Source organism: Polypterus senegalus, chromosome 5, assembly GCF_016835505.1.
Source record: "Polypterus senegalus isolate Bchr_013 chromosome 5, ASM1683550v1, whole genome shotgun sequence".
In the NCBI taxonomy this organism is placed as follows: domain Eukaryota; kingdom Metazoa; phylum Chordata; class Cladistia; order Polypteriformes; family Polypteridae; genus Polypterus; species Polypterus senegalus.
Window position 1 is genome coordinate 40,762,486 of NC_053158.1, and position 20,321 is coordinate 40,782,806.

A 20,321-nucleotide genomic window follows, 5' to 3' on the forward strand; every position below is an offset into this window, starting at 1 on the left:
AAACTGATATCCATTGTCCCTTAAGGCATTAAAACTGTCACAATCTCTATATTGCATTGTTCTTTATTATTTCTCATGACTGACTTGTCATCCATGTAAATTGGCATCCCTGGATGCTTTTGAATCTAAGTACAGTGGTGTGAAAAACTATTTGCCCCCTTCCTGATTTCTTATTCTTTTGCATGTTTGTCACACAAAATGTTTCTGATCATCAAACACATTTAACCATTAGTCAAATATAACACAAGTAAACACAAAATGCAGTTTTTAAATGATGGATTTTATTATTTAGGGAGAAAAAAAAATCCAAACCCACATGGCCCTGTGTGAAAAAGTAATTGCCCCCTGAACCTAATAACTTATTGGGCCACCCTTAGCAGCAATAACTGCAATCAAGCGTTTGCGATAACTTGCAATGAGTCTTTTACAGCTCTGGAGGAATTTTGGCCCACTCATCTTTGCAGAATTGTTGTAATTCAGCTTTATTTCAGGGTTTTCTAGCATGAACCGCCTTTTTAAGGTCATGCCATAGCATCTCAATTGGATTCAGGTCAGGACTTTGACTAGGCCACTCCAAAGTCTTCATTTTCTTTTTCTTCAGCCATTCAGAGGTGGATTTGCTGGTGTGTTTTGGGTCATTGTCCTGTTGCAGCACCCAAGATCGCTTCAGCTTGAGTTGACGAACAGATGGCCGGACATTCTCCTTCAGGATGTTTTGGTAGACAGTAGAATTCATGGTTCCATCTATCACAGCAAGCCTTCCAGGTCCTGAAGCAGCAAAACAACCCCAGACCATCACACTACCACCACCATATTTTACTGTTGGTATGATGTTCTTTTCTGAAATGCTGTGTTCCTTTTACGCCGGATGTAACGGGACATTTGCCTTCCAAAAAGTTCAACTTTTGTCTCATCAGTCCACAAATTATTTTCCCAAAAGTCTTGGCAATCATTGAGATGTTTCTTAGCAAAATTGAGACGAGCCCTAATGTTATTTTTGCTTAACAGTGGTTTGCGTCTTGGAAATCTGCCATGCAGGCCGTTTTTGCCCAGTCTCTTTCTTATGGTGGAGTCGTGAACACTGACCTTAATTGAGGCAAGTGAGGCCTGCAGTTCTTTAAACGTTGTCCTGGGGTCTTTTGTGACCTCTCGGATGAGTTGTCTCTGCGCTCTTGGGGTAATTTTGGTTGGCCGGCCACTCCTGGGAAGGTTCACCACTGTTCCATGTTTTTGCCATTTGTGGATAATGGCTCTCACTGTGGTTCACTGGAGTCCCAAAGCTTTAGAAATGGCTTTATAACCTTTACCAGACTGATAGATCTCAATTACTTCTGTTCTCATTTGTTCCTGAATTTCTTTGGATCTTGGCATGATGTCTAGCTTTTGAGGTGCTTTTGGTCTACTTCTCTGTGTCAGGCAGCTCCTATTTAAGTGATTTCTTGATTGAAACAGGTGTGGCAGTAATCAGGCCTGGGGGTGGCTACGGAAATTGAACTCAGGTGTGATACACCACAGTTAGGTTATTTTTTAACAAGGGGGCAATTTTTCACACAGGGCCATGTAGGTTTGGATTTTTTTTCTCTCTAAATAATAAAAACCATCATTTAAAAACTGCATTTTGTGTTTACTTGTGTTATATTTGACTAATGGTTAAATGTGTTTGATGTTCAGAAACATTTTGTGTGACAAACATGCAAAAGTTTATAAGAAATCAGGAAGGGGGCAAATAGTTTTTCACACCACTGTAGTAACCTACAGAATGATAAATACAGTCACAGTAAGTGAAAACTTATCATTTTTCCTTTAATTTCCTGGGCCTTGATGTTCAGAAGCAATCTGACTGGATTTTGTCTATCTTCTTTTTAAAGGAAAAAATAAATAAATAAAAAAGGATTCTAATAAAAAATTGAATTTGATCGTGCAGTCCAGTCTTGGTTTTGATCTGGACCAAACCTTCAGTATATGTTGTTTCAGACATTTCAGTAGGATTGGGTTACTTTTGATCCAAAAAAAAATAAAAAAATTAAGGGTTACCCTGATCCCAGCAGAAGGGTGGATTCAGGAGGAACTTTAGTGGGGAAAAAAGTAAATAAAATTTTTAAAATTGGCAAAATAATACAGCATTTGTATTATGTATACATTGTTTTGTCCCCATAAAATAATCTCCCAAACAGCTGTCAATATCAAAACAAAATAATTTAAACTATTATACATCAGTGTTTATTAATTACAATGACACAAACATCACAGATGAACCAGTCGAAGGCAGTTTCTAACAATTACATCTCCAATCGCATATCCAGTCAGTCTCTCATTCTTACTGAATGGCAGAGGATGGTCTGGGTCTTTAACAGTTGCATCTTAAACATCATCACAGACAGGGTCACTGCACCTAGTAGCGATGTTGTGCAAGAGAATACAGGCAAGTAATATGCTGTACACTCTTTGTGGTTCTGCTCACAAGCAGCTAAGGCAGGCAAGGCACCTCTTAATAACTTATTTTAAGTGCTTGTTCTTGTTTTGTAATGAGCAGTATTGAAGAGTGGCTGATCAGGTGTGTTTGCTGCAGGAAAAGGGTCATTAGTCATGAAAGGAGTGGATAGGTACTGTCATCCAGTTGGTTCATTTGAAGCTTTCTGTACACAGCAGGGCAGCACGGTGGCGCAGTGGTAACGCTGCTGCCTCGCAGTTAGGAGAACCAGGTTCGCTTCCCGGGTCCTCCCTGCATAGAGTTTGCATGTTGTCCCCGTGTCTGCGTGAGTTTCCTCCGGGCGCTCCGGTTTCCTCCCACAGTCCAAAGACATGCAGGTTAGGTGCATTGGCAATTCTAAATTGGCCTTAGTGTGTGCTTGATGTGTGGGTGTGTTTGTGTGTGTCCTGCGGTGGGTTGGCACCCTGCCCGGGATTGGTTCCTGCCTTGTGGCCTGTGTTGGCTGGGATTGGCTCCAGCAGACCCCCCGTGACCCTGTGTTCGGATTCAGCGGGTTGGAAAATGGATGGATGTACAGAGCACTTTGTCTCAGAATTTGCACATCATGGAGAAAGCCAAGGTTCTTCACAACACAGTTTGTTATGATGACGTCAGCAAAAAGGATGCCTGTATTGTTTTATAGGATGTTTTCTGTCTCTCAAATAAAAATACTTAAAAGTGGCCCAACGCTGGTTATTATTCCAGTTGTTCTTTACATGGCTACTAGCCTACATTGTGATACTGTATGTAATCCCATTTAGAACACTGGTAATCTGGAGTTGGTAAACTTGAAAAGTCTGTATCTGGATCAGAGTGAAGTGATAGGGCTGCTGCCTCTCAACAACAGGATTTGAGAGAAATTTGCATGCTCTCCGTGTGTCTGTGTGGATTCCCCCTTTTTCTAAGAGGTAGCCTGGTTTCCTCCCACTGTATAAGCAAATGCAAGTTAGGTGAACTGGACTTGCTAAATTGGCCCTAGTGGGAATGTGTGTATTCGCCTTGTGATGGACAGGGGGTTAAAATGAAGCAATCTACCATACAAAGCAATACAAACATAAAAAAGGTAATGATCAGCCATTAGACAACATCAGACAGAGAGTGTAGCCAGCAATAGGACAAACAGGTAGCTAACCAATATAGATGAACTAGCTGTTGAAAGCCTTTTTATCAATGTATTGAGTTAGGGTACCATTCCATCTAGAGGGAGTATCAACAGTCATTTACAAATTTTTTTTTACTGAGAACACACAAGAGTTTAAAAGCAGCCAGTCACCACCAATATACAACCATTCAAAACTGACTTTTGGTATGTGCCAATAACAAAGATTTATATCACAATAATGTGCCATTACATATATAACAACTAAGAGAATAAACTGGTAGTCTAACATTCTTAATGTCCTAGCAAACATACAGCCTTGCAGAGAAACAAACTGTTGCTGGGTAGATATCGAGACGCATAGGTAAACTGGCTGTGTATGTTCATCACAATGCATAAAGCACAATGGTTGCTGATTCACCCACCCCTGTAATCTGAGCCTCTGATCTATCATGTATTTTAACCATGGCAATAGGCTACTTGAGCATACCTAGAACATCAATGCTATCAGAATGTCTGTTCCTGCCTGTTTGCCTGACAGTTAACAGGCAGCACGCAGTTTAATAATAAGACCATGCCAATATCCTCCTATTACTAATAAAAAACGCATATAATGCTTTCTCAGAAATGTAAAAAAAGTTTGTGACAAGCTTTCATTTAAAGTTAAAACAAATTTTTACACAGACAATGTGTAAATACACAATCTTTTTTGAGAAATATACCCTTTGTACTATTTTCTGTCTTAATAAAAAGAGGTGTCTCTTTTTATTGATTCTTCTTCTTCTTTCGGCTGCTCCCATTAGGGGTTGCCACAGCAGATCACCTTCTTCCATATCTTTCTGTCCTCTGCATCTTGCTGTGTCACACCCATCACCTGCATGTCCTTTCTCACCACATCCATAAACCTTTGCTTAGGCCTTCCTCTTTTCCTCTTGCCTGGCAGTTCTATCCTTAACATCCTTCTCCCAATATACTCAGCATCTCTCCTCTGCACATGTCCAAACCAATGCAGTCTCACCTCTCTGAATTTGTCTCCCAACCATCCAACTTGAGCTGACCCTTGGATGTACTCATTTCTAATCCTATCCATCCTCATCACACCCAGTGCAAATCTTAGCATCTTTAACTCTGCCACCTCCAGCTCTGTCTCCTGCTTTCTGGTCAGCGCCACCATCTTCAACCCATATACCATAGCTGGTCTCACTATCATCCTGTAGACCTTCCCTTTCACTCTTGTCGATACCCGTCTGTGACAAATCACTCATGACATTCTTCTCCATTCATTTTATCCTGCCTGCACTCTCTTCTTCACCTCTCTTCCACAATACCCATTACTCTGTACTGTTGATCCCAAGTATTTAAATTCATCCACCTTCACCAGCTCTACTCCTTGCATCCTCACCATTCCACTGAACTCCCTCTCATACACACATGTATTCTGTCTTGTTCCTACTGACCTTCATTACTCTCCTCTCTAGAGTAATCAATCAAGAATCTGACTATAAATTATAAAATATAATGAAAATGTGTAACCCTTTTCACAACAAATATTAATGTTAAAAGGCTTAGAGAAAAAAACAGATAAAATATCAATGTAAAACGTTCAAGAAGCTATTTATTTTTTCCTTTAAATATAACAGAATAGGCTTTCTAGCCTAAAAAAAGACAGTGATTATAAGATTTGCCCACAAAATAATTAATAAACATCAAACTCAAGGTTAGAAGCTTTTTCACTGAAAGACTTTTACCGTGCCAAATGGTTGCATGTCCATCCCATAATGTGGCCAATGTTTTCCTAGCTCCATCCCAAAGATTATTTGAGTAAGCTTCTTTCAGTTCATTTTTCCTCTTGTAAACATGGAGGAAGAGTATGGAAAGGTACAGAAACAGCACAATAAGGAGTGGCAAAATGAAGACAATGGCCAATGGGGTAAAAACCCAAACTAAGTAATCCACATAGCTGAGGTAATCCTCCAGGTTTCCCAAACCAATCCATTCCCATAGATGGATAATACAGGACAAATAATTCACCGATTCTTGCCCATTCATGCAGGAGTCATTCCCGCTTGACATTCTGTCTCAACACTGAAGACTTCTATCTTTATCCCCACTTGGTAGATGTCAAAGTTTTGTAAACATTGTTGTGGATATCCACTGATTCTAAAGTATAAACAAAAACAGAAAGAAAAATCAGGACTTCTTTTCAGCATGGTTTATTTGCATATCATATACTATTTGTATTGATTTTTTTTGTTTAACAACTCCTACTGAGTAGGCACATTCCTATTGGAGGCTGTTAGAAATTTCGTTTAGGATAAAAAAAAAAATTGATTAACAGAATTTGAGAGTGAAAATTTGATTATATGACAGTACCATTTAATGTAAATATTTACAGAGGTATAAAAACTGGGGTTTGCCTTTACGATTTAAAAAAAAAGAAAATCAAAGTTGGCACAAAAAGTACATTTCTTGAATTTTACTTATAAAATGAAAAAAAAAAATACATTGGAGGGCTTGAACTACAAACAGGAAATATGCAAACATTTGCAGAGCACTAACACAAGAAATCCTTCTCTTCTCTTAGAGATGGGGCAAACCCTTTTGTGGCTTTTTTTCATTTTCCTTGTTTATGTATAAAGAAGTTAAACATCACAGTTGTAATATTGCTCTTTTTTATCCACCTTATAAACACAACTCTGGTAAATCTAATGTTGAGTTTAAGATATTAGAAATAATATCTAAAAAATTTTAATAACAAAATCCCTTGATGCAAAAGTAAAAAGTAATACATTGAAGTAATCTCTACTACATATAACTTACCATAGTATATTTCAGAAAAAAGTATTTAAATCTCCCAGTCAGCACTAATGTGCACTTTGTAAATCTTTACACACAGTGAGTGACCTGTTATTAGCCACTATTCACTTGTAACCTTGTAGAATGAGTGTAATGACCCTCCATTCAACAACCTCTTAAAAAACTAATATTCTTTTGTCACATGTTTCAATATGGATTTAAAAAGGTGCAGTTTTTAATTTATTGCTTGTTAGTTTTCCCAAAGGGTACAATTTAATATAAAAAAAGAAATCAAACTCTCACATAGAATGTACATCTAATGCGGCTTACGTTTAAACAGCATCAGTGAGACTTCTTTTACCTTTGGTTTTTACTACATACTTCTGGAAAGCTTTCCAGAGAACTAAATTTGTCAAGAAAAAAGCAGCAACTTACGGTATCTTCTAGATGCTATTTAATGACAGCATCAAGTTCACAAACACCATCCTAAAAGTGGTCAACATTTTGCCCATTCACTCAGGACTGGAACTCCTGCTGAAGGCCTGTAAATAGGAGAAGGGCACAGTATGTCATTCACTCTGATTTAACTGAGGCCCCAAACTACAAGGAAACAGATTGCATTAGTCTGATCTTATTACAGACTTAAAGAATTAAAAAGATAAAGGGACAAGAGAATCAATGTATGCCAACATGCTCTTTATCAGTAAAATGTGCCTACTGTGCTAATTAAAATTATCATCTGATGCTGAAAATGTTGCACAATTGTTTGTCAAAAAAAAAAAAAAATCATACATTTTATCTCAACTCTGAGAATTTTCTTCGTGGAACCAACAAAGAATCGAAAACCTGGGGAATACCTGTAATCCACAAAAAGGAACAAAATACATAAAATACATTAAAAAAAACTGGAAAATACATAAATAAAATGGGATCCGAAAAGGCTGTTAAGGGTGTAACTTCTCTAAATGAAACACCAATCCTGTCATGCTATATATGGGTGAGAAAGTGTAGTCTGAGCTAATCTATACTAATAAAAGGCAAAGCCCTCACTGACTCACTCACTGATTCACTCACTCATCACTAATTCTCCAACTTCCCGTGTAGGTAGAAGGCTGAAATTTGGCAGGCTCATTCCTTACAACTTACTTGCAAAAGTTAAGCAGGTTTCATTTCGAAATTCTACACGCAACGGTCATAACGGTCAATAACGGTTGACAACATCCGCCATGTTGAACTTTCTTATTTATGGCCCCATCTTTACGAAATTTGGTAGGCGGCTTCCCTGCGCTAACCAAAACCGATGTACGTACTTATTTCGATGGTATGACGCCACTGTCGGCCACCATATTGAACTTTCCAACGTCACTAATTCTCCAACTTCCCGTGGAGGTAGAAGGCTGACCCTATCTTCACGAAATTTGGTAGGTGGCTTCCCTGCGCTAACCAAAACCGATGTACGTACTGTGTTAGATAGGGGGAGCTCTCGCTTCCTTGAACCCCTGTCCACGACTCCAAACACCAGGTAAAAGTCCAACAGTTGACTTTATTTAATCTCCACAGTGCACAAAGCACACTCTCCACCACAATACTCATTAAACTCACACAAATACTACAATAAATCAATCCTCCAGCTCCCAGACGCGTTGCCACCCTTCCACCCAGCTCAGCTCGCCGTCTGGGAGCTCTCACAGTCCTTTTATATCTCCTGACCCGGAAGTGTTCCCAATCCCCAGTCCATGCGATTCTCAATCACTTCTGGGTCAGGTAAAAGCTCTTCTCTTCAACCCGGAAGCCCGTCGCTCTTCCTATGACGAACTTCCGGGTCATAGGGCACGAAGAAGTCCTCGGTCCTCCCTGCAGCTCCCTCTTGTGGCCCCCATGGCTTCCAGCAGGGCTGTGCATAAAAACCACATTGTCCATGATGCCCTGCTGGTTTTCTGGGAACCTTCATGCTGTAAGGAGGGCTCCACCTGGCGGTTTGGGGGTATTGGCCGGGATAAACGGCTGGCCATCCACCACAGTACTTATTTTGGTGGTATGACACCACTGTCGGCTGCCATATTGAACTTTCCAACGTCACTAATTCTCCAACTTCCCGTGTAGGTAGAAGGCTGAAATTTGGCAGGCTCATTCCTTACAGCTTACTTACAAAAGTTAAGCAGGTTTCATTTCGAAATTCTATGCATAACGGTCATAACGGTTGACAACGTTCGCCATGTTGAACTTTCTTATTTATGGCCCCATCTTCACGAAATTTGGTAGGTGGCTTCCCTGCGCGAACCAAAACCGATGTACATACTTATTTCAGTGGTATGACGCCACTGTCAGCCATATTGAACTTTTCAACAGTCTTTGTTACTTATGGGCCCATCTTCAAGAAATTTGGTATGCGGGTTCCCAACGCTACATATATACGTCCATAGCCTGCAGCTCGGTCACTGTGTGTGGCGGCGTTGGGTCCCCCATCCCAACGCCTCCCATGTTGTTGGCTGCCTGCCTATATAAGGCCGTCCGTCCCTTCAGTCTCTACATTCCCTTACTTGCTTCGCCTCGGGATTCACGTCTCCCTGCTGATAACTACAGCCTTTTTATTTAATCCACGGCTTCTCCACTGTTTTATTGTTCATTTATTACGATTATAGTTATTGTGTAGGTATTTTAGACTTACTTTACATTGTTCAGGTACCCATTTCCTTTATCATTCCAACCGTACCCCCATTAACATGTCTATCGAAGTGATCACCATCGATCAAAGAACTGTCACTTAGCAAGTGGTTTCCATGCCCAGAGATGACACCTACCTTTTCCATTCTCTTTGTAACATATTTCATGGCCATATCAGGCTCACTCTTGATATCCGGAGGAACATTGTGTCTTATGTGTTGAATGACTGGGACAGGTTCAAGGTGTGGACTAATGATGGTACAGGAGATAATTATACTACACAGGAGCACTATAAGAGTGAAATGCTTAACACCTTCACCTATGCATCTGCATGCAAGTTGATGGCTGTGTGACGATGTGGGTTCTGGCTCCACGCTCCCATGGCTGTTTGGGAACCCTTGAACCCAACACCGTCAATAATGAAACCGAGAGAGCTAGTCAGTGGAGGCAAATAAACAATTGAGCAAGGGTGGTGCAAAAGTGCAATAGTGCTTTTATTAAAAACAGTCAACAAAAACAGTGTTCCATAAATAGTGCAGTTTCAATAAATAATCCATAAAATGAAAAAACGTGGAGGTTAAAACAATAGAAAAAAACAAACCTTTAAAACGAGAGGTTAAAATCTTCTTTAGGAAGCTGTCTTTAAAAACCAACAACAAATCCGGTGCATCGTTTCTTAGCGTTTCTGTTAGCGTCTCACCTGCTTATCCCGTTTGGGCTTAGCAGCAGGCAAGACGCTCTCTGCAGCTGCCCTCCTACAACACACGCATGAGACTGGAGACCTCCCGATCCCTGGCTCCGGTATGGCACTCATCCCAGTCCCCGAGACTTGATTACCCCAATAGCCAGGACGCACACATTGGGGACTCCACCACCAAGCCTCCCGACTTCCGCTGTCTTTCCACGGCCTTCTGCGGTTCGTCGCTTTCCTCTAGGCACTCCCGCTACCTGGTCACTCAGCGGGAGCAACCTCAACTCAAACGCCTGGGTGTCGGCCTAACACCCAGCTTCCTCGCAGCTGCCCACGAGCGCTCGATCGCGCGCTCACCACACTCATGCACCGCCTGCTTCCTCGCTCTCTGTAACCTCCGTCCTCTTTCCTCATCTCCTTTTTTTTTTTTACACCGAACGTTTCTTTCTCCCCTTTAACCGACTTGAGCTTCTTTTTTTATATCGTGAGGGGCCATCACAGCTGTAGGATTAGCCACGGGAGCAATCACGAATGTGGGCAGTTCCTCACCTGTGCACACGGTGAGAAACGCCCACATCGACGACTGCCCCGCGGCTCGCTACAACATCCCCTCACGAAGCCGCCTCGGGTGCGGTGATTATTTAAAATGAATGGCCTTTTCTCAACGAGCTGTGGACCCATAACACCACAGGCTGCCGCTGAATTGTTCGGTTCGTCGCTTTCAAGTGTACCGAAATGGCTAAATATTTTACACCTTTTGACAACCGCCAATGCCTCTTAAACATCTTAGATTGACAGGTGACGATTTCAGTAGTGGACACTTTGATGTTTATGAATGTTTAAACTCTCAAAAGCTGGATGTGAAGTTATCGATGAAACCGGTTGTATACTTACAACGCTTGACAGATGCCGAATGTCTCTTCAACCCAAGTCCTATAAATACTATCATAATTGAAACAAACCATGAAACTCAAACCGATTATGACAGCAGCAATCCAAGCTGTGAGATTTGAAACAAGATTCCTGTTCACAAGGCCAACTGTACGTTGCATGCTCAAGAGTAAGCTCAGCACACAGCTTGGTCATAATTACAACCAGAGGGCCAAACTCACAATGTGGTATACAAAGAGATCCTTAACAAATTATTGGTATATTTTCCCTCAGTTTAAAAAGGTTTAATTTTCTTCTTAATAAAAATTTTAAGGCAGTACTTCGCCGCCGCGAAGCGCAGGTATTTTGCTAGTACAGAATAAACAGGAAAGCCATTTAATTGATTTGCAGGAGTACCCCCAGACAGGACAGCAAGCACATCACACAGAATTTGCTGGTTTCATACCCCGTTGAACAAAACCGAACTCTGGGATATAGTGAGAAAACCAGCAGAACACACCACCTCAAGTCTCAAGATCAGTCCCCTGCCAGTATTCACCTGGCCAACAATATTTATCCCAAACTGGAATAAATGGAAAATGACAAAGAAATCCTCAATAGTATAGTTATTAAATATTTTAAACAAAACACCATGAAAAACAAAATGTATATAAAAACATTTTGTCATAAAAATCACATTTTTTCAAGCATCAGGAGGATTTAAACTATGCAAGAGCTAGTAGTAATCTTTAAACAAGCACATTATATTTTTAGCAATGTCCTATTAGATCCTAGTGGAGTTTGAGAAAACCTACAGCTTTAAGTGATGTAGCAAAAGGCCCAAAACACCGTAGACACAGTGCTCACTCTGGCTAAATCATCTAAGCTAGCTTAACTGTGGTACATTGGCTTCCTGTACTTGTATACAGTAAGATTCAGACACCGGACAAGTAAAGTGGTGCCATGGTGGTGCTTGTTTGGTCTTGTGGGCAGTGCTTGAAGTGGACTGGCACCAGCAGAGATTGAAGCTTCAATTTCAATATCATATATGCATATGCCCTAAAGTGATAACAAATTGGGAAGAAGAGCATATTGCTGGCTGGCTACACAGTATCGCCAATAATTTGCTTCCATAGCAGGCACTAATTCCGGGCAAGTAGGAAGCATTCTGTAATTGTCTTGTGCACAAGAGAAAATAAACCTCAAATAACCTGATTAAACTATATTATATATCAAAGCAATGTGTCTTACATTTTTTAAAAAGCAATTGCCATTGTCCTGTTGCATGTACATTGTACACTTCAAGCCCAGAATGCCAATCAACACTCAGCTTTATGCCCTTTTTGCAATTTGTCATTTGCACGCTTGATAAGAAAGGGCAAAATATACACCATAGCCAAGGCACAATCGAACACAACGAAGCACGATTTTTCTCTCTAGTTGCCTTTTTTGTTTAGAAGATGACAGAAATAGAAAAACGGAGAAAGCCGTGTTGGTACACATTTATTCAAATCCATCTTATGATGAGGCAGATCTAATTTTAGAGTTTCGTGCCAATATGGCATCATAATTTAGAGCAACTTTAAATAAACTTTAAATAAACTTGGAAGAAATTACCTTTGAATCATTGTAGTAATATTACCGAACACTATTACCCATACTGAGCTGCACCAATCTGTGAGAGAACAAAACTATGCACCCTGAGCTAAAACACCGCACAAAATGAACCCACCGCCACAGCTAATTATTGGTAATCCACAAGCATATCTCCACTGAGAGCTGGTATCGTAAATCATCGATGTTTTGAAATGATGATGATGATGATGTGACAATGTGGAACTTTAAGACATAGCACAGCTCTAGTGCGAGTTTCTCATTTGACATCTTCCTATTCATATGTCACATCATGATCTATACTAATAAAAGGCAAAGCCCTCACTCACTCACTCACTCACTCACTCACTCATCACTAATTCTCCAACTTCCCGTGTGGGTGGAAGGCTGAAATTTGGCAGGTTCATTCCTTACAGCTTCCTTACAAAAGTTGGGCAGGTTTTATATCGAAATTCTACGCGTAATGGTCATAACTGGAAGCAGTTTTTCTCCATTTACTGTAATGGAGATGAGCTTCATCGCCGTGGGGGCGGAGTTTCATGTGACATCATCACGCCTCCCACGTAATCACGCAGTACATAGAAAACCAGGAAGACCTCAAAAAAGTGCTGAAGAAAACATGCATTATATAATTGAGAAGGCAGCTAAACAATAAGAAGCGAGCGAGTGACATATACAACCATATTCATGAGTTCTGCTACTTCGGAAACAAAGCACGATGTAAACCTACACTTTAAATTAAGTTCATAGACAGGCTGCCGCTGGCGTTTGTAATTTAGTGCCTGCCCATATAAGGCCGTCCGTCAGCGGCAATCCAATAGCAAACTGCCACGGGTAAATATTCACGGGTGAAGGACTGTGCTTATGGAGAGGAAGATGACATGGTCAGGGTGGTGTTTGACACAAACTCAGCGAAACTGCGAGAGAAAGTTTTAAGTGCCAGGACTAAGGTAACATTAAATAAAGCTATGGACATAGCACGAGATGGCACCAGCACAGCTGGGAACCTTCGATGCATGTACACCGAGTGGCTCACGTGAACTGACGCGTGCACAGATAAAAGCAACAGTTCCAAAGCGCTGAACAAAACCGAATTACACAATTGAAAAGGCAGCAAAAAATATGAAGCGTCTGATACATACAAGCATATTCATAAATGCAACTACTGCGGAAACAAAGCACACATTGGAAAAAGTCAATGTCCCGCTAAAGGAAGACAGTGTAAAAAAAACCCGTGCATGCAGTGTGTCAGGTCTCAGATAAAGAAGAAGACGAGCTGTTTATTGATGCAGTAAGAAACGAATCGATGAATGAAACCTGTCATCTTTACAACGATTGACAAACACGGAATGTAACTTGAACACAACACATCCTACAAATACGAACCTGATTGAAAGAAATAATGATAATCAAATCCTTGATGACAGCAACACTCAGTAACACTCACAAAACAAATACTGTATATTGACTGTCATGTTACGTTATTTTTAAAATGTTCCCTTTTCTTTTTCTAGCTTTTTTAAAACACTACTTCTCTGCTGCGATACGCGGGTATATATATATGTATATATATATATATATCCCGATCTACATACTCGAATAATGGATACTTTAATCGCCATCAATGATTGTTTTGGTAAAGCCATACTCAGTGTATTCATTAGATGAACGGTAAAAAAGTAAGAGTGAGGGAGGATGACTTATTGAGGCATGCAAGCTGTAGTGCGCGTCAACTCTATCTGAATTGCGATCACATTTGAAAAAATATATCTTTTCAAGTTCTATTTAGTCCATATGTGTCAAACTCAAGGGCGGGCCACATCCGCCCGTGTAATTATATCCGCCCGAGATCATTTTATATACTGTATTATTGTTATTAATGGCCTGGGTATATGAAGCGCTGGTAACACAATAAACTACAGATCCCATAATGCAGAGCTTCAGCTGCCTTGCCGAACACACCGCGTTAATCAAGTCTACCTTAAGATGCTGCAAGTTATTGCGAAGCTAGCTCACACGATGCTGAAGAGAAAAGTTGATTCTGAAAATAGAGCCTTTAAAAACCGATGGGAGGCTGAGTATATGTTTACTGAACCCGTGTGTCTCATTTGTGGAGCTAATGTGGCTGTAATTACAGAATTTAATCTAAGACGGCACTATGAGACAAAACATCAGGGTAACCTGAATGCAATGCAGAAGATACAGAAAGCAGAAGAATTAAATAAGAATCTGACACTTCAGCGGACGTTTTTACCCGTGCACAATCACAAAGTGATTTCAAGTGAAGCTGCTTTTATGGGAGGCACAAATGCACCAGTGCAATTTTCCCCACTTTCCCTGTTGCCAAGTAATGTTAAACCAAGTTGTCACTACGGTGTTCCCAAATACGCACTTTGCTGATAAACTGAGCGCACTGACTTTGCACGGCGCTTTGGTGACTTTGAAGAACAAAAAAAGTCCGTCTACATGCGGCTCGAACCTTGTGCATGTTTGGTACCACATATCTGTGTGAGAAGCTCTTCTCAGTGATAAAGACTAACAAAACAGCACACAGGAGTCGCCTCACTGATGAGCACCTGCAATCCATCTTGAGAATCTCCACAACACAGAACCTCACACCAAACAGAAACGAACTTGTTGCCAAAAAAAGATGCCAGGCGTCCAGCTCTAAAATGACATATGAGCAAAGACAACTGAATGATTTGATTTGTTATTGCTGAAAGGAACACATTTTATTTATATTTCCAGGTTTTGTTATGCAGCATGTTCATATTTGAATTTGTATAATTTTGACAGGATATATTTTTATGGAGAGCAAAATATTATAAGTTGTTTAAGGTTTGAGTTGATTTATTTAGGAATAATATTCCTGTCTGTTTTTACCATTCCTACCAAAGATATTTCTGTCGACTAAATAAAAATTCCTTCTATTTAAAATTTAAATAGAACTTGAACAAATACGATAGTTCATAATATCCACGCAGACTTGCACGTAAGAGCGGGAGTTATCCGTTTTAACAAGCAGCGTATTGCACTGATACGAAATAGCTGTGTGTGTATATATGTAGATATGTATGTATATGTATATATGTTTATATATGTGTGTGTGTATGTATATATATATATATATATGTATTTGTGTGTATATATGTAGATATATATATGTATGTATATGTGTGTGTGTATATTTATGTGTATATGTATAGATATTGTGAACGCTGGCCCCGACACAGACAGACGGACAGCATATTTTTGCCCAACACACTGTTTATTTACACTATTTACAATAACAAGTTCAAATCACGTGCACTCACAACCCCAGCGCCCTTGGCACTGAATCCCCCAAAGTCCAGGGCCCACAGTCTCTGTGCCTTTGTCCTGGCCGCCTCCTGTCCTCGCTCTCCAGCTCAGTCTGCTTCCTCCCGACTTCCACCCCTGACTGGAGGGAGGCGGCCCCTTAAATAAGGCTCCCGGATGAGCCCCAGGTGTTCCGTCTTTAGCCACGCCCAAGCGTGGCGGAAGTGTCGGCTGTCTTCCTGGCAGCTCTCCGGGTGCCACACAAGTCTTCCCCGGCACTTCCTGGTGTGGCGGAAGTGCCGGGCTCCCGGGATAATTAGGCACCGGGGCGCCGCCTGGCGGTGGCCACGGGTCCCTACAGGGCTGGGCTTCAAAGCCCTGTACCCGAGGCCCCCTGCCTAACCAGGACGGACGCCCCCACTCTGTCTGGAGGAGGCACTCGCCCTCCTCCGGTCCTCCAAGGCAACCGCACGGGATAAACCGGCATCGGGGCGCCGCCTGGCGGTGACCACGGGCCCCTACAGGGAAGGGCTTCCATGCCCTCAACCCGTGGCCCCCAACAGAACCAGGACGGACGCCCCCTCGCGGTCTGGAGGAGGCACAAGCCCTCCTCACGTCCTCCTAGCCCCGGCGGGCTCCAGCGGCCGGGGCCACAATATGTATATATATATGTTTATGTGTGTGTAAATATATATATATATATATATATATATGACAGCAACACTCATCACTCACAACAGTGACAAAACAATTACATTGACAATCATGTTACGTTATTTTCAAAATGTTTCCTTTTCTTTTTCATTACTTCTTTAACACACTACTTCTCCGCTGCGAAGCGCGGGTATTTTGCTAGTAAACAATATATCTCACTTTTTGGTTAAGAGATGAGTAATAACTTGAAGCCACTATTGTTTTTTTTTAACTCTTTAAAAAGTGTATCGTTTACATTTAAGTAAGATTCAGCTTGTCTGTGGGATATTTTTGTCCACGTCACAAATTCTTTTATATTCTGACTTGATATCTTAAAATTTACAGGCAGCTCATGGATGTCATTTTCTGTGATTTATCTTTTAATGTGACATGTTATTTTGAGCAGCTTAGTACTGTTTTTTGTTTCATATCTGCTTAGCAATGTTTGACAGGGGTGTTCATTTGAAAAGCCCATTACAAAACATTATGGAGTTATCCAACATTGACCATGTAAATCATATAAATCAGGCATTTACTATATGTGAAGATGGAATTTTAAGCTTTAAGAAATTGCTCTGAGAGTAGCACTGCAGTTGTGTGTTCTCATTTCAGTCGATTTCTGAAAAAATTAATGCCTTTAATTTATGTTTTTCTTTAATTAGAAGTTTCAAATATGTTCTTACTAGCAAAATACCCGCGCTTCACAGCGGAGAAGTAGTGTGTTAAAGAAGCAATGAAAAAGAAAAGGAAACATTTTGAAAATAACGTAACATGATTGTCAATGTTATTGTTTTGTCACTGTTGTGAGTGATGAGTGTTGTTGTCATATATATATATATATATATATATATATATATATATATATATATATATATATATATATATATATATATATATATATATATATATATATATATATACACACACACACAAACATATATATATACATATCTATACATATACACATACATATACATACACACACACACACACACATATATACACACAAATACATATATATATATATACACATACACACACATATATAAACATATATATACTTATACATACATATCTACATATATACACACACAGCTATTTCAGAATCAGTGCAATACGCTGCTTGTTAAAACGGATAACTCCCGGTCTTACGTGCCAGTCTGCGTGGATATTATGAACTATCGATTTGTTCAAGTTCTATTTAAATTTTAAATAGAAGGAATTTTTATTTAGTCGACAGAAATATCTTTGGTAGGAATGGTAAAACAGACAGGAATATTATTCCTGAATAAATCAACTCAAACCTTAAACAACTTATAATATTTTGCTCTCCATAAAAATATATCCTGTCTAAATTATACAAGTTAGAAATAAAGTAAACATTAAAAGAACAAACATTCAAATTTCTTTACTCTTATGTAATTTTATATTTTATAAAAATAAACTTAGATTTTAAATATCCCAAAAGATTTTGCTCTCCATAAAAATATATCCTGTCAAAATTATACAAATTCAAATATGAACATGCTGCATAACAAAACCTAGAAATATAAATAAAATGTGTTCCTTTCAGCAATAACAAATCAAATCATTCAGTTGTCTTTGCTCATATGTCATTTTAGAGCTGGACGCCTGGCATCTTTTTTTGGCAACAGGTTCGTTTCTGTTTGGTGTGAGGTTCTGTGTTGTGGAGATTCTCAGGATGGATTGCAGGTGCTCATCAGTGAGGCGACTCCTGTGTGCTGTTTTGTTAGTCTTTATCACTGAGAAGAGCTTCTCACACAGATATGTGCTACCAAACATGCACAAGGTTCGAGCCGCATGTAGACGGACTTTTTGTTCTTCAAAGTCACCAAAGCGCCGTGCAAACTCAGTGCGCCAGTTTATCAGCAAAGTGCGTATTTGGGAACACCGTAGTGACGACTTGGTTTAACATTACTTGGCAACAGGGAAAGTGGGGCAAGTGGTTGTGTCTCCCATAAAAGCAGCTTCAATTGAAATCACTTTGTGATTGTGCACGGTAAAACGTCCGCTGAAGTGTCAGATTCTTATTTAATTCTTCTGCTTTCTGTATCTTCTGCATTGCATTCAGGTCTTTCAGGTTACCCTGATGTTTTGTTTTATAGTGCCGCCTTAGATTAAATTCTGTAATTACAGCCACATTAGCTCCACAAATGAGACACACGGGTTCAGTAAACATATACTCAGCCTCCCATCGGTTTTTAAAGGCTCTATTTTCAGAATCAACTTTTCTCTTCAGCATCGTGTGAGCTAGCTTCGCATCTTAAGGTAGACTTGATTAACGCGGTAACTGTTCGGCAAGGCAGCTGAAGCGCTGCATTATGGGATCTGTAGTTTATTGTGTTACCAGCGCTTCATATACCCGGGCTTTAATAACAATAATACAGTATATAAAATGATCTCGGGCGGATATAATTACACGCCGGGCGGATGTGGCCCGACCCTTGAGTTTGACACATATGGACTAAATAGAACTTGAAAAGATATATTTTTTCAAATGTGATCGCGCAATTCAGATAGAGTTGACGCAAGACTACAGCCTGCATGCCTCAATAAGTCATCCTCCCTTGCCCTTACTTTTTACCGCTCATCTAATGAATACACTGAGTATGGCTTTACCAAAACAATCATTGATGGCTAATAAAGTATCCATTATTCGAGTATGTAGATCGGTATGTAGTATGTACATATATATATATATACCCGCGCGTAGCGGAGAAGTAGTGTGTTAAAAAGCTAGAAAAGAAAAGGGAACATTTTAAAAATAACGTAACATGACTGTCAATATACAGTATTTGTTTTGTGAGTGTTACTGAGTGTTGCTGTCATCAAGGATTTGATTATCATTATTTCTTTCAATCAGGTTCGTATTTGTAGGATGTGTTGTGTTCAAGTTACATTCCGTGTTTGTCAATCGTTGTAAAGATGACAGGTTTCATTCATCGATTCGTTTCTTACTGCATCAATAAACAGCTCGTCTTCTTCTTTATCTGAGACCTGACACACTGCATGCACGGGTTTTTTTTACACTGTCTTCCTTTAGCGGGACATTGACTTTTTCCAACGTGTGCTTTGTTTCCGCAGTAGTTGGATTTATGAATATGCTTGTATGTATGAGACGCTTCATATTTTTTGCTGCCTTTTCAATTGTGTAATTCGGTTTTGTTCAGCTTTTGGAACTGTTGCTTTTATCTGTGCACTCGCCAGTTCACGGAGCCACTCGGTGTACATGCATCGAAGGTTCCCAGCTGTGCTGGTGCCATCTCGCTATGTCCGTGGCTGTATTTAATGTTACCTTAGTCCTGGCACTTAAAACTTTCTCTCGCAGTTTCGCTGAGTTTGTGTCAAACACCACCCTGACCATCTCATCTTCCTCTCCATAAGCACAGTCCTTCACCCGTGAATATTTACCCGTGGCAGTTTGCTATTGGATTGCCTCTGACGGACGGCCTTATATGGGCAGGCACTAAATTACAAACGCCAGCGGCAGCCTGTCTATGAACTTAATTTAAAGTGTAGGTTTACATCGTGCTTTGTTTCCGAAGTAGCAGAACTCATGAATATGGTTGTATATGTCACTCGCTTGCTTCTTATTGTTTCGCTGCCTTCTCAATTATATAATGCATGTTTTCTTCAGCGCTTTTTGAGGTCTTCCTGGTTTTCTATGTACTGCGTGATTACGTGGGAGGCGTGATGATGTCACACGAAACTCCGCCCCCACGGCGTTGAAGCTCATCTCCATTACAGTAAATGGAGAAAAACTGCTTCCAGTTATGACCATTACGCGTAGAATTTCGATATAAAACCTGCCCAACTTTTGTAAGGAAGCTGTAAGGAATGAACCTGCCAAATTTCAGCCTTCCACCCACACGGGAAGTTGGAGAATTAGTGATGAGTGAGTGAGTGAGTGAGTGAGTGAGTGAGTGAGTGAGGGCTTTGCCTTTTATTAGTATAGATTCTTCAGAATTCAGAACAGGACTCAGTTTTAATAACCTTTTTCGGAGATTAAGGATGCACAGCAGGTATTGGACATATGGTGAAGCAATTTAGTGTCATATTGCTTTGAGCATTACTCTCTATATACCCTTTTTTAAAATTACAGTATA

General features: G+C 40.2%; 1 protein-coding gene across 1 annotated transcript in view; it reads right to left on the reverse strand.

Moving 5' to 3' along the window:
• The window catches only part of tmem68 (transmembrane protein 68), a 100,945-nt gene that overhangs the window by 74,427 nt on the left and 6,197 nt on the right, over positions 1-20,321 (reverse strand). The window contains exons 2-3 of the mRNA XM_039754522.1: positions 6,801-6,907; positions 5,318-5,729 (exon numbers count right to left, since the gene is read on the reverse strand). Of these exons, the coding sequence (XP_039610456.1) occupies positions 5,318-5,642 (325 nt within the window). The 5' untranslated portion in view covers positions 5,643-5,729; positions 6,801-6,907. The remainder of the gene's footprint in view (positions 1-5,317; positions 5,730-6,800; positions 6,908-20,321) is intronic.